The sequence below is a fragment of the Oncorhynchus gorbuscha genome, unplaced genomic scaffold (assembly GCF_021184085.1).
Source record: "Oncorhynchus gorbuscha isolate QuinsamMale2020 ecotype Even-year unplaced genomic scaffold, OgorEven_v1.0 Un_scaffold_11:::fragment_6:::debris, whole genome shotgun sequence".
NCBI classification, from domain to species: Eukaryota; Metazoa; Chordata; class Actinopteri; order Salmoniformes; family Salmonidae; genus Oncorhynchus; species Oncorhynchus gorbuscha.
This window is the reverse complement of record NW_025744461.1, coordinates 79,428-92,118: the sequence shown is the minus strand read 5'-3', so window position 1 is coordinate 92,118 and position 12,691 is coordinate 79,428. Positions and strand designations below refer to the sequence as shown.

Sequence of the window (12,691 nt, the reverse complement as noted above, 5' to 3'; positions counted from 1 at the left end):
AGAGGAGAGGAGAGGAGAGGAGAGGAGAGGAGAGGTTTTTACCATCAGGAGTTTTACCATCAGAGTGTGTCAGGAGAATAACATGAAAGGAGAATAACATGAAGCTGTTCAGTTAGACAGTTGTATGAAGAGACAGAGCAGACAAGGTGGGGCCACATTAACCTACTGTACGGAAGGACTTGTCAGGGCCACATTAACCTACTGTACGGAAGGACTTGGCAGGGCCACATTAACCTACTGTACGGAAGGACTTGGCAGGGCCACATTAACCTACTGTACGGTTGGACTTGGCAGGGCCACATTAACCTACTGTATGGAAGGACTTGGCAGGGCCACATATGGCTGGATAGAGGAGAGAGTGTGTTTATGTTATATCTCCAGAATACCTGACAGCTGAAAATCTGCTAAAGATATTTCCAAAGGCTGCAAATGAAAGAAAAACACAAACTCTGTGGTCAGTGTGACCTCACTGGCTCGACCTACAGCTCAGAGTGAGTCACGGTCGCGGATGACAAAACGCTGCGCTCCAGGAGCCATTTCCAGGTTCCCCCTCTCCTCTCACAGAGAACACTTGTCATGTTTTGTCTTATTTTGTCTTGTCATTTTGCTTTTCCCTCTGTTCATTTTCCCCCTGCTGGTCTTTTTAGGTTCGTTCCCCTTTTTCTCTCTCCCTTCCTCTCTCTCTTCTCTCTATCGTTCCGTTCCTGCTCCCAGCTGTTCCTATTCCCCTAATCAATCATTTAGTCTTCCCACACCTGTTCCCGATCCTTTTCCCTGATTAGAGTCCCTATTTCTCTCCTTGTTTTCCGTTCCTGCCCTGTCGGATCCTTGTCTATTGTTCACCGTGCTGTGTCTATGTATCGCCCTGTCGTGTCGTGTTTCCCTCAGATGCTGCGTGGTGAGCAGGTGTCTGAGTCTGCTACGTTCAAGTGCCTTCCCGAGGCAACCTGCAGTTCTTGATCAAGTCTCCAGTCTGTTCTCGTCATTACGAGTAGTATTATGCCTTTTGATTGTAAAGTTACTTTACTGGATTAAAGACTCTGTTTTCGCCAAGTCGCTTTTGGGTCCTCATTCACCTGCATAACAGAAGGATCCGACCAAGAATGGACCCAGCGACTATGGATTCTCTCTACTCTACTCTCGAGTTCCAGGGAGCGATGCTCGGCAGACACGAACAGGAATTGTCTGCTGCTCGGCATGCCGTTGAGACCCTGGCCGCTCAGGTCTCCGACCTCTCAGGACAGTATCAGAGTCTTCGTCTCGTGTCACCAGCTACTTCCGGTTCTTCCGAGCCTCCGGAACCTAGGGTTAATAACCCACCATGTTATTCTGGGCAGCCCACTGAGTGCCGCTCCTTTCTCACCCAGTGTGATATAGTGTTCTCTCTCCAACCCAACACATACTCAGAGAGAGAGCTCGGATTGCCTACGTCATATCACTCCTTACTGGTCGGGCTCGGCAGTGGGGCACAGCTATCTGGGAGGCAAGCGCTGAGTGTACTAACAATTATCTGAACTTTAAAGAGGAGATGATAAAGGTTTTTGATCGCTCAGTTTTTGGGAAAGAAGCTTCCTGGTCCCTGTCTTCCCTATGTCAAGGTAATCGATCCATAACGGATTACTCTATAGAGTTTCGCACTCTTGCTGCCTCCAGTAACTGGAACGAGCAGGCGTTGCTCGCTCGTTTTCTGGAGGGACTCCACGCTAAGGTTAAGGATGAGATTCTCTCTCGGGAGGTTCCATCCAGCGTGGATTCTTTGATTGAACTCGCTATTCGCATTGAACGACGGGTAGATCTTCGTCACCGAGCTCATAGAAGAGAGCTCGCATTAACTGTGTCTCCCCTCTCTCCGACACTACCGTCTTTCCCCACTGACTCAGGTGTTGAGCCCATGCAGCTGGGGGTATTCGCATCTCGACTAAGGAGAGGGAACGGAGAATCACCAACCGCCTCTGTCTCTATTGCGGTTCCGCTGGTCATTTTGTCATTTCATGTCCAGTTAAAGGCCAGAGCTCATCAGTAAGCGGAGGGCGACTGATAAGCGCTACTAGACGGTCCTCTCCGTCAAGTACATGTACTACCTTACCGGTCCATCTACGCTGGACCGGATCGGCAGCTTCCTGCAGTGCATTAATAGACTCTGGGGCAGAGGGCTGTTTTATGGACGAAGCCTGGGCGCGGGAACATGACATTCCTCTCAGACAGTTAGGGAGCCCACGGTCATGTTTGCCTTGGATGGTAGTCCTCTCCCCAGTATATTATATGAAACACTACCTTTAACCCTCACTGTATCTGGTAACCATAGTGAGACCATTTCTTTTTTGATTTTTGTTCACCTTTTACACCTGTTGTTTTGGGTCATCCCTGGCTAGTGTGTCATAATCCTTCTTTTGATTGGTCTAGTAATTCTATCCTTTCCTGGAACATTTCTTGTCATGTGACGTGTTTAATGTCTGCTATTTCTCCTGTTTGTTCTGTCCCCTCTTCTCAGGAGGAACCTGGTGATTTGACAGGAGTGCCGGAGGAGTATCATGGTCTGCGCACGGTCTTCAGTCGGTCCAGAACCAACTCCCTTCCTCCTCACCGGTCGTATGATTGTTGTCCTGTTCTCTTCAAGAAGCGTTTTGCATCCGCTCCTATCCTTGTTGCACCTGACGTCACTAAACCGTTTATTGTTGAGGTTGACGCGTCGGGGTGGGCGTGGGAGCCATTCTGTCCCAGCGCTCCGATACTGACGATGGGGTCCACCCTTGTGCGTATTTTCTCATCGCCTGTCACCGTCGGAACGTAACTATGATGTGGCTAACCGCGAACTGCTCGCCATTCGTTTAGCCCTAGGCAAATGGCGACAGTGGTTGGAGGGGGCGACCGTTCCTTTTGTCGTTTGGACTGACCAAAAGAACCTTGAGTACATCCGTTCTGCCAAACGACTGAATGCGCGTCATGCTCGTTGGGCGTTGTTTTTCGCTCGTTTCGAGTTCGTTATTTCTTATTGCCCGGGTACTAAGAACACCAAGCCTCATGCTTTATCCCGTCTCTTTAGTTCTTCTGTGGCTTCTACCGATCCCGAGGGATCCTTCCTGTTGGGCGTGTTGTCGGGTTGACTGTCTGGGGAATTGAGAGACAGGTTAAGCAAGCACTCACGCACACTGCGTCGCCGCGCGCTTGTCCTAGTAACCTTCTTTTCGTTCCTGTTTCTACTCGTCTGGCTGTTCTTCAGTGGGCTCACTCTGCCAAGTTAGCTGGCCATCCCGGCGTTCGGGGTACGCTTGCTTCTATTCGCCAGCGGTTTTGGTGGCCTACTCAGGAGCGTGACACGCGCCGTTTCGTGGCTGCGTGTTCAGACTGCGCGCAGAAGTCTGGTAATTTTTTTCTGCTTCTGCTCCTGGTCTTGCTGGGTCTCAGTCTGTTCCCTGCCATCGCATCTCTCCTGTTCTTGTTCCTGCCCTTGCTGTGTCTCAGTCTGTCCCTAGTTGTTACTCTCCTGGCCTGTTTGGTCCTGTTTGCTCTAAAGCTTTCAGTTCTCTACCCGTGTCTCATTTTTTTTTTTTTTAGAGTAGTACCCTAGTTTCCCTTTTTATCGTTTTTCGTTACGGTCCTGAGGAGAGGAGTTGGGTTCTTTCTCGGGACGTGCTGGACCGTTTGATCTATGATTTCCTCCGTTGCCGCCAGTGTTCCTCCTCGAGAGCGCCAGGAGGCGCTCGGTGAGTGGGGGGGTACTGTCATGTTTTGTCTTATTTTGTCTTGTCATTTTGCTTTTCCCTCTGTTCATTTTCCCCCTGCTGGTCTTTTTAGGTTCGTTCCCCTTTTTCTCTCTCCCTTCCTCTCTCTCTTCTCTCTATCGTTCCGTTCCTGCTCCCAGCTGTTCCTATTCCCCTAATCAATCATTTAGTCTTCCCACACCTGTTCCCGATCCTTTTCCCTGATTAGAGTCCCTATTTCTCTCCTTGTTTTCCGTTCCTGCCCTGTCGGATCCTTGTCTATTGTTCACCGTGCTGTGTCTATGTATCGCCCTGTCGTGTCATGTTTCCCTCAGATGCTGCGTGGTGAGCAGGTGTCTGAGTCTGCTACGTTCAAGTGCCTTCCCGAGGCAACCTGCAGTTCTTGATCAAGTCTCCAGTCTGTTCTCGTCATTACGAGTAGTATTATGCCTTTTGATTGTAAAGTTACTTTACTGGATTAAAGACTCTGTTTTCGCCAAGTCGCTTTTGGGTCCTCATTCACCTGCATAACAACACTAGCAGCCCCCCCCCTTTTTAAACCGCCGATTACTGCTAGTGATTTATGGAGAATGCTCTCAGGAACATCTCTGTCTTCCGTCTCTCTCTGCTGCTCCATAACAGCCAGGCCAGGCCGCACGTCACTGTATTGTACTGTGTAAAGGCTAGTACTGGAGTAATACAGTAGAACAGCAGTATAATGTGTATGTGAGAAAACCACCTACTCTGGGGTAAAGGAACGAGTATAATTACTAATACAATACTTACTCGGCGGGCTCTGTGTTTCAAAATACAGACATCTTCCACGTATGATGCTCATACTCTATGATGTCAAATGATTTCAGTATTCTGAAAGTTACAGATCTTGAAAACTTGATTACTGACATGCAAAACATATTAACAATGGACTAATGAAACAAATACCAACAGATAGTTTTTGAGTGGAGTTTTCCTTTGAAGCTAAGCTCCGTGATCGGCGAAACAGCATCACTGGCCGCCACAGGCGCATCTGTTGTAGTCTTTGTTTGAAGGAAATCAGCATTCAGCATTGTGGTCAAAAATGTTTTGGGTACAAACTCTGCTGTTCTATCGCACGTGCAATGACGTCTGAGGGGAAGAAATGTGTTTTAAATACACCTCACCCTAACACTACTGAATCTGGACCGATTTAATCGAAAAAAGACCCTAAATGATGTTTATGGGACATCTAGGAGTGCCAAGAAAGAAGCTCGTCAAAGGTAATGAATGTTTTATATTTTATTTCAGAGTTTTGGTTTGCGACGGATAACACAAAATCTGTCGTGTTAGGTGACGTTGCAGTATTTTGAGGGTGCATGGTATCAGATAATAGCTTCTCATGCTTTCGCCGAAAAGCATTTTACAAATCTGACTTGGTGGATAGATTCACAACGAGTGTAGCTTTAATTCAGTATATTGTATGTCAATTTTAATGAAAGTTTGAGTTTTATCAAAAACTATACGTGGCGCACTTGAAATTTCCGCTGATATATGTTCCGACCACGGGACCACTGCCCTAACAAGTTTTAACCGGTGTGAATTTTTATTTATTTGTATTTTATTTATTTATTTCACCTTTTATTTAACCAGGTAGGCAAATAGAGAACAAGTTCTCATTTTACAATTGAGACCTGGCCAAGATGAAGCAAAGCAGTTCGACACATACAACAACACAGAGTTACACATGGAGTAAAACAAACACACAGTCAATAATACAGTATAAACAAGTCTATATACAATGTGAGCAAATGAGGTGAGATAAGGGAGGTAAAAGGCAAAAAAAGGCCATGGTGGCAAAGTAAATACAATATAGCAAGTAAAACTATCACGAATCCCGCTTCCTGAGTCTGTGTTTGCCTGTGTTTCTGTCCTGGAGTGTGTTTCCGGTGTCCTGGAACGCACCCTGTCTGGTTGCCGGGCGAATTAGCTTGTTGGGAGATCGATGTTCACCCGCACCTGTATCCCATCAGTAATCTGCACACCTGTCCTGATCATTACCTCTCCCCTTCAAAAGCTCTGACCTGACACCCATTCCCTGCCAGATCGTTTGCGGACGACACTCGTGGTAGGCTTGATTACCAACAACGACGAGACGGCCTACAGAGGAGGTGAGGGCCCTCGGAGTGTGGTGTCAGGAAAATAACCTCACACTCAACGTCAACAAAACTAAGGAGATGATTGTGGACTTCAGGAAACAGCAGAGGGAACACCCCCCTATCCACATCGATGGAACAGTAGTGGAGAGGGTAGCAAGTTTTTAAGTTCCTTGGCATACACATCACAGACAATCTGAATTGGTCCACTCACACTGATAGCGTCGTGAAGAAGGTGCAGCAGCGCCTCTTCAACCTCAGGAGACTGAAGAAATTTGGCTTGTCACCAAAAGCACTCACAAACTTCTACAGATGCACAATCGAGAACATCCTGGCGGGCTGTATCACCGCCTGGTACGGCAACTGCTCCGCCCTCAACCGTAAAGCTCTCCAGAGGGTAGTGAGGTCTGCACAACGCATCACCGGGGGCAAACTACCTGCCCTCCAGGACACCTACACCACCCGATGTTACAGGAAGGCCATAAAGATCATCAAGGACATCAACCACCCGAGCCACTGCCTGTTCACCCTGCTATCATCCAGAAGGCGAGGTCAGTACAGGTGCATCAAAGCCGGGACCGAGAGACTGAAAAACAGCTTCTATCTCAAGGCCATCAGACTGTTAAACAGCCACCACTAACATTGAGTGGTTGCTGCCAACACACTGTCATTGACACTGACCCAACTCCAGCCACTCTAATAATGGGAATTGATGGGAAATGATGTAAATATATCACTAGCCACTTTAAACAATGCTACCTTATATAATGTTACTTACCCTACATTATTCATCTCATATGCATACGTATATACTGTACTCTACATCATCGACTGCATCCTTATGTAATACATGTATCACTAGCCACTTTAACTATGCCACTTTGTTTACTTTGTCTACCATCTACTGTATGCTGCTCTGTACCATCACTCATTCATATATCCTTATGTACATATTCTTTATCCCCTTAGTTAGATTACTTGTTGGTTATCACTGCATTGTCGGAACTAGAAGCACAAGCATTTCGCTACACTCGCATTAACATCTGCTAACCATGTGTATGTGACAAATAAAATGTGATTTGATTTGATTTGATACCGTCACCTCTGCGTCTATATATCTGGAGGTATTTGTGTGAGAAATGTGAGGGGGCCTCTGGCCGTCAGCTGTAGCTTTGCCCTTCGGCTTTTAAACCACCCATCCCATTCTCTCTTTCCTTTCATTTCTCTCCCCCTCTCTAACATGACCCCACAGTACATCCACATACCACAACTCCCTTCAAGATGTTCAATCTTTCCCATCTTTAAGAGCAGTAAACTGGAGTGTTTAAACGTCTCCTGATATCTGGGAAAACAAACAGTTGAAGCGGCCGGGGAGGGGCTGGCGGGGAGGATAAGAGACTGGGGAAGCAGGGAGGGATGGGGGAAGCAGGGAGGGATGGGGGAAGCAGGGAGGGATGGGGGAAGCAGGGAGGGGCTGGCGGGGAGGATAAGAGACTGGGGAAGCAGGGAGGGGCTGGCGGGGAGGATAAGAGACTGGGGAAGCAGGGAGGGATGGGGGAAGCAGGGGGGTTAGGGGAAAGCAGGGAGGGATGAGGAAGCAGGGAGGGATGGGGGGAAGCAGGGGCATTCTTCTCTCCGAGCTGGGTGATGGGAACTGTGCAAGAACAAATTCCTGTCACCCCCCACAAACACCACAGAGGTCAGGCAAGGTCAGAGGTCAGAAAGAGGGAGAGAGAGAGAAATTTGCCCATTTTCTCACTTTCTGGCCCTCCCTCCTCCTCTGTCTACCTTCCCTCATGCTCTACCTCATCTTTTTTTCTTCCTCCCTCATCTGTTGTTTTTTTCTCTCCCTCATGTGGTCTTTTTTTCTCTCTCCCTCATCTGTTGTTTTTTTCAGCCTCCCTCATCTGTTGTTTTTTTCTCCCTCATCTCTTGTTTTTATTTTCCTACCTCATCTCTTGTTTTTATCTTCCTCCCTCATCTGTTGTTTTGTTTCAGCCTCCCTCACCTGTTGTTTTTTTCTCTCTCCCTCATCTGTTGTTTTTTTCTCTCTCCCTCATCTGTTGTTTTTTTCTTCCTCCCTCATCTGTTGTTTTTTTTTCTCTCTCCCTCATCTGTTGTTTTTTTCTTCCTCCCTCATCTGTTGTTTTTTTCTTCCTCCCTCATCTGTTTTTTTTTCTCTTTCCCTCATCTGTTGTTTTTTTCTTCCTCCCTCATCTGTTGTTTTTTTCTTCCTCCCTCATCTGTTTTTTTTTCTTCCTCCCTCATCTGTTGTTTTTTTCTTCCTCCCTCATCTGTTGTTTTTTTCTCTCTCCCTCATCTGTTAGTTTTTTTCTCTCTCCCTCATCTGTTAGTTTTTTTCTCTCTCCCTCATCTGTTGTTTTTTTCTTCCTCCCTCATCTGTTTTTTTTCTCTCTCCCTCATCTGTTGTTTTTTTCTCTCTCCCTCATCTGTTGTTTTTTTCTCCCTCCCTCATCTGTTGTTTTTTTCTCTCTCCCTCATCTGTTGTTTTTTTCTTCCTCCCTCATCTGTTGTTTTTTTCTTCCTCCCTCATCTCTTGTTTTTTTCTTCCTCCCTCATCTCTTGTTTTTTTCTCTCTCCCTCATCTGTTGTTTTTTCTCTCTCCCTCATCTGTTGTTTTTTCTCTCTCCCTCATCTGTTGTTTTTTTCTTCCTCCCTCATCTGTTGTTTTTTAAGCCTCCCTCATCTGTTGTTTTTTTCTCTCTCCCTCATCTGTTGTTTTTTCTTCCTCCCTCATCTATGTTTTTTTCTTCCTCCCTCATCTATGTTTTTTTCTTCCTCCCTCATCTATGTTTTTTTCAGCCTCCCTCATCTATGTTTTTTTCAGCCTCCCTCATCTGTTGTTTTTTCAGCCTCCCTCATCTGTTTTTTTCTTCCTCCCTCATCTATGTTTTTTTCTTCCTCCCTCATCTGTTTTTTCTCTCTCCCTCATCTGTTGTTTTTTCTCTCTCCCTCATCTATGTTTTTTCTCTCTCCCTCATCTATGTTTTTTTCTTCCTCCCTCATCTGTTTTTTCTCTCTCCCTCATCTGTTGTTTTTTCTCTCTCCCTCATCTGTTGTTTTTTCTTCCTCCCTCATCTATGTTTTTTTCTTCCTCCCTCATCTGTTTTTTCTCTCTCCCTCATCTGTTGTTTTTTCTTCCTCCCTCATCTGTTGTTTTTTCTCTCTCCCTCATCTGTTGTTTTTTCTCTCTCCCTCATCTATGTTTTTTTCTTCCTCCCTCATCTGTTTTTTCTCTCTCCCTCATCTGTTGTTTTTTCTCTCTCCCTCATCTGTTGTTTTTTCTCTCTCCCTCATCTATGTTTTTTTCTTCCTCCCTCATCTATGTTTTTTTCTCTCTCCCTCATCTGTTGTTTTTTCTCTCTCCCTCATCTATGTTTTTTCTTCCTCCCTCATCTGTTGTTTTTTTCTCTCTCCCTCATCGGTTGTTTTTTTCTCTCTCCCTCATCTGTTGTTTTTTCTCTCTCCCTCATCTGTTGTTTTTTTCTCTCTCCCTCATCTGTTGTTTTTTTCTCTCTCCCTCATCTCTTGTTTTTTCCTCCCTCATTTGTTGTTTTTTTCTCTCTCCCTCATTTGTTGTTTTTTTCTCTCTCCCTCATTTGTTGTTTTTTTCTCTCTCCCTCATCTGTTGTTTTTTCTTCCTCCCTCATCTGTTGTTTTTTTCTCTCTCCCTCATCTGTTGTTTTTTTCTCTCTCCCTCATCTGTTGTTTTTTTCTCTCTCCCTCATCTGTTGTTTTTTCTCTCTCCCTCATCTATTGTTTTTTTTCCTCCCTCATCTATTGTTTTTTCCTCCCTCATCTGTGGTTTTATCTCTCTCCCTCATTTGTGTTTTTTTTTCTCTCTTGTCCTTTTGTTTTTGTCTTTCTCCCTCTATTTCATATCCAAACACCTTAATCTGTGCAAATTACATTCATTAAGTAGCATATGTTGCCAAAACCCCAGTTGTACTGAAACATGAACAGGATAAATATATGCATAATATCTGCATAAATGTTTTGCATTGATAATGAGGAGCACAAGCTGTTACTTAAGGCCCTCCCCTTGGTCTCTTCACCTCTCTCTCTCATTTGTCTCGTCACCTTCATTTGTCCTCCGAACCCACTTGCCATCCCTCTCTATCTCTCTATCTCGGACGGGAGAACCAGCAGCAGAGCATTCCTGCCTTTCAGTCTTACCCTTGATTCACCCTCTGAACAACCAAGACAGAGGAGAGGAAAGCTGCAGGACACACCACTATTACAACCACTAACGGAAGCAGAGAAAAGACACCAGCCATCCATTCCCCACATGCCCTCACCCCTCCTCCTAAAGCAGAAGATAACCTAAAACTACATGATAGATTTACCTTACATTCTACCACCTGGAAAAGATCAGAAAAAACTCCCAGGGGTATTAGATGGAGGACAGTGAGCTGTGGGCCCTGTGTGTCTCAGTCTCTTACCTCCCTGTCCTTGAGCTTCATGGCCAGGACCAGCTGGTGGCGATGGTTAGTCAGGGCCTCGCGGTAGTTCCCCTTGGAGAAGAATGCTGAGCCCAGGTTGCCATGGGCACGACATTCACCTGTTTGGTCACCTGGAGATGAGGAGAGCAGAGAGAAGAGAGGTCAAGTAAGGGAAGGTCACTCCAGGACAGGATAGAACAGGACAGAAAACAATGTACTCTAAACAATAAATCTGAGATCATAATCAATACCTTTTAACTTTCAATACAATCATATGTATCCTTGTTTGTTTACCACTCAGGTTATATACAGTACAACTGGAAAGTCACAACTAAATGTGCTGTCATTCGGTGTAGGATGGGTCTTCCCAGGGTAGTCCCGGTCTTCTACCATCTCAGAGCAGTGATGCGATGGAGCTCCTTGACACTGACATCCCATTATGTCCTTAAATGGAGCGCTGGGCATTCTAAGCTGCTGTACAGACAAAGCTCCACAGTAGAGAGAGCAGCTAACTGACTGACAGACAGACTGCAGGTAGACCTGCTAGACCTGATCTCCAGGCCCCAGTGGGGTGAGGGAGAGGCCTTATTATATCTGACAGACAGGCCCCCCAGACTGGGCCAGAGCCAGGCTCTCTACCTGATAACCACAGCGCTCTGCTCCACTCCAGACCCTTCTCACGCTGCTCTGTTCTGCCCACTCATGTGTCAAACGATGTGGGGCCAGGAGAGTCCAGCCAATCTGGGCTGCCTCACACCCACACAGCAACTCAGGGACAGACATACTGTAGTTAGAGACACCCACATACAGACAGATAAGAACAGACATACACACACAAACACACACTCTTGTCTCTTACCTAGTGTTTTGGAGACCTCCAGGTCTTGCTGCATGTATCCGGTGCTCTTCTCGGTATTGCCCAGGGACCAGTGGGCACTGCTGAGGGCTGAGAAGACGGAGCCGCGCAGCTTGAGGCTGCAGGTGCCGATCTTTAATGCGGACTCCAGTACCACCACGGAGGCGGTATGGTGGGCTGCTGTCAGCAGCTCCTGACCAATCACTGACACCACCACGAACGGACTCTTGTCCAGTTTCATCTTCTGCAGCTGCTGGTAGGTGGGTTCCAGTGACTCTGTGTGGAGGGAGGGAGGGGGGGGTCATGATGAGAAGAACTGGACTCATTCAGATAGCTTTTTTGCATTCCTTTCAGTTTCATGGAATACACAAGGTTCTCCATAGCTCACCAACAATGACTGTCAGCAGCTTCGGTAAATTACTGCACATTAGCCATGTTGATTTGTTCACCTGAACATGTTGCAAGATGAAAAATCTCAATAGCTCCATCTGAACACAGCCCCGTCCTAGTCCATCTAGTGTGTTTCAGGGAGAGCAATCAATGTGTCTTTTATCAAGCTTGTCTGAATGATGGCCTTAGAACATGGATTTCACAGACAACATCACAACAAGACAAGCAAATGAATACACCATTGACAGGTTTAACTATTATAGACAATTTCATCTCTGGAAAATTCAAACCCCACAATATAAAAACGTTGTGTTTACACATCCTCTGACAGCTCTGCTGCGAGGCAGCAGAGGGAAATTATACTGCTTTGAAATGATATTGCGGTTTGAGAGAGAAGAGAAGCCTGAGTGGGTTTTGAGGGCGGCTGAGTGTTAAAAGTGATGGTGAACATGCTGCTGGTAACTCAGGGGACAGAGGCAGAGGAATGTGGAGAGGAGACGCACGAGGTGACCTCTGGGAAGGCTGAAAATGCACACAATGACATAAATCAATGGTGGGCCACGCAGGCTTTTGGGATCCACAGCCCCTCTAGTATACTGAGCCAGCCAGCCAGACAGACAGACAGCCAGACAGCCCGCTGGCAGACTACAGCCTTGGCAGCAGACTGGGGCTGACAAGGAGGGGGATGGGAACAGGGGTGACATCTTATGTATGTGCGTGCATGTGTGTACTGTATGTGTGAGTGTGTGTACTGTATGTGTGAGTGTGTGTACTGTATGTGAATGCAAGTGTGTGTACATGAATGAGGATGGGGAATAACTATGACCCTTGTGCAAATATTTTGAGCAGAGTTGCAGTTAATTAGGTCAACTCCTCTCCCACAGAGGTTTTTCTGTAGTATTGTACCTGCACAAGGTAGATCATGCCTGCAGTCAGGTGTACTATACACCTGTTACTATATCAGTAATACCCATGCACTTACAGAGAATGACACTCGGACAAATAACAAAATACACATGAACACTACCTGAATAGCCTGGTACCAAGCCACCCACTTGGAATATAATATTCACCACACACACAATATGAAACATCTCCAGGCTCCACACAAGCCCTCAAAAATAGGATTGATGATGCTCTTTCAAGAGCATC

The 12,691-nt window shown here is 46.3% G+C and overlaps 1 protein-coding gene across 1 annotated transcript in view; it reads right to left on the bottom strand.

The window, feature by feature from the left end:
* Window positions 1-9,604: 9,604 nt before the first annotated feature.
* The window catches only part of LOC124016902 (tetratricopeptide repeat protein 28-like), a 50,060-nt gene continuing 46,973 nt past the window's right edge, over window positions 9,605-12,691 (bottom strand). The window contains exons 4-5 of the mRNA XM_046332244.1: window positions 11,153-11,425; window positions 9,605-10,424 (exon numbers count right to left, since the gene is read on the bottom strand). Of these exons, the coding sequence (XP_046188200.1) occupies window positions 10,282-10,424; window positions 11,153-11,425 (416 nt within the window). The 3' untranslated portion in view covers window positions 9,605-10,281. The remainder of the gene's footprint in view (window positions 10,425-11,152; window positions 11,426-12,691) is intronic.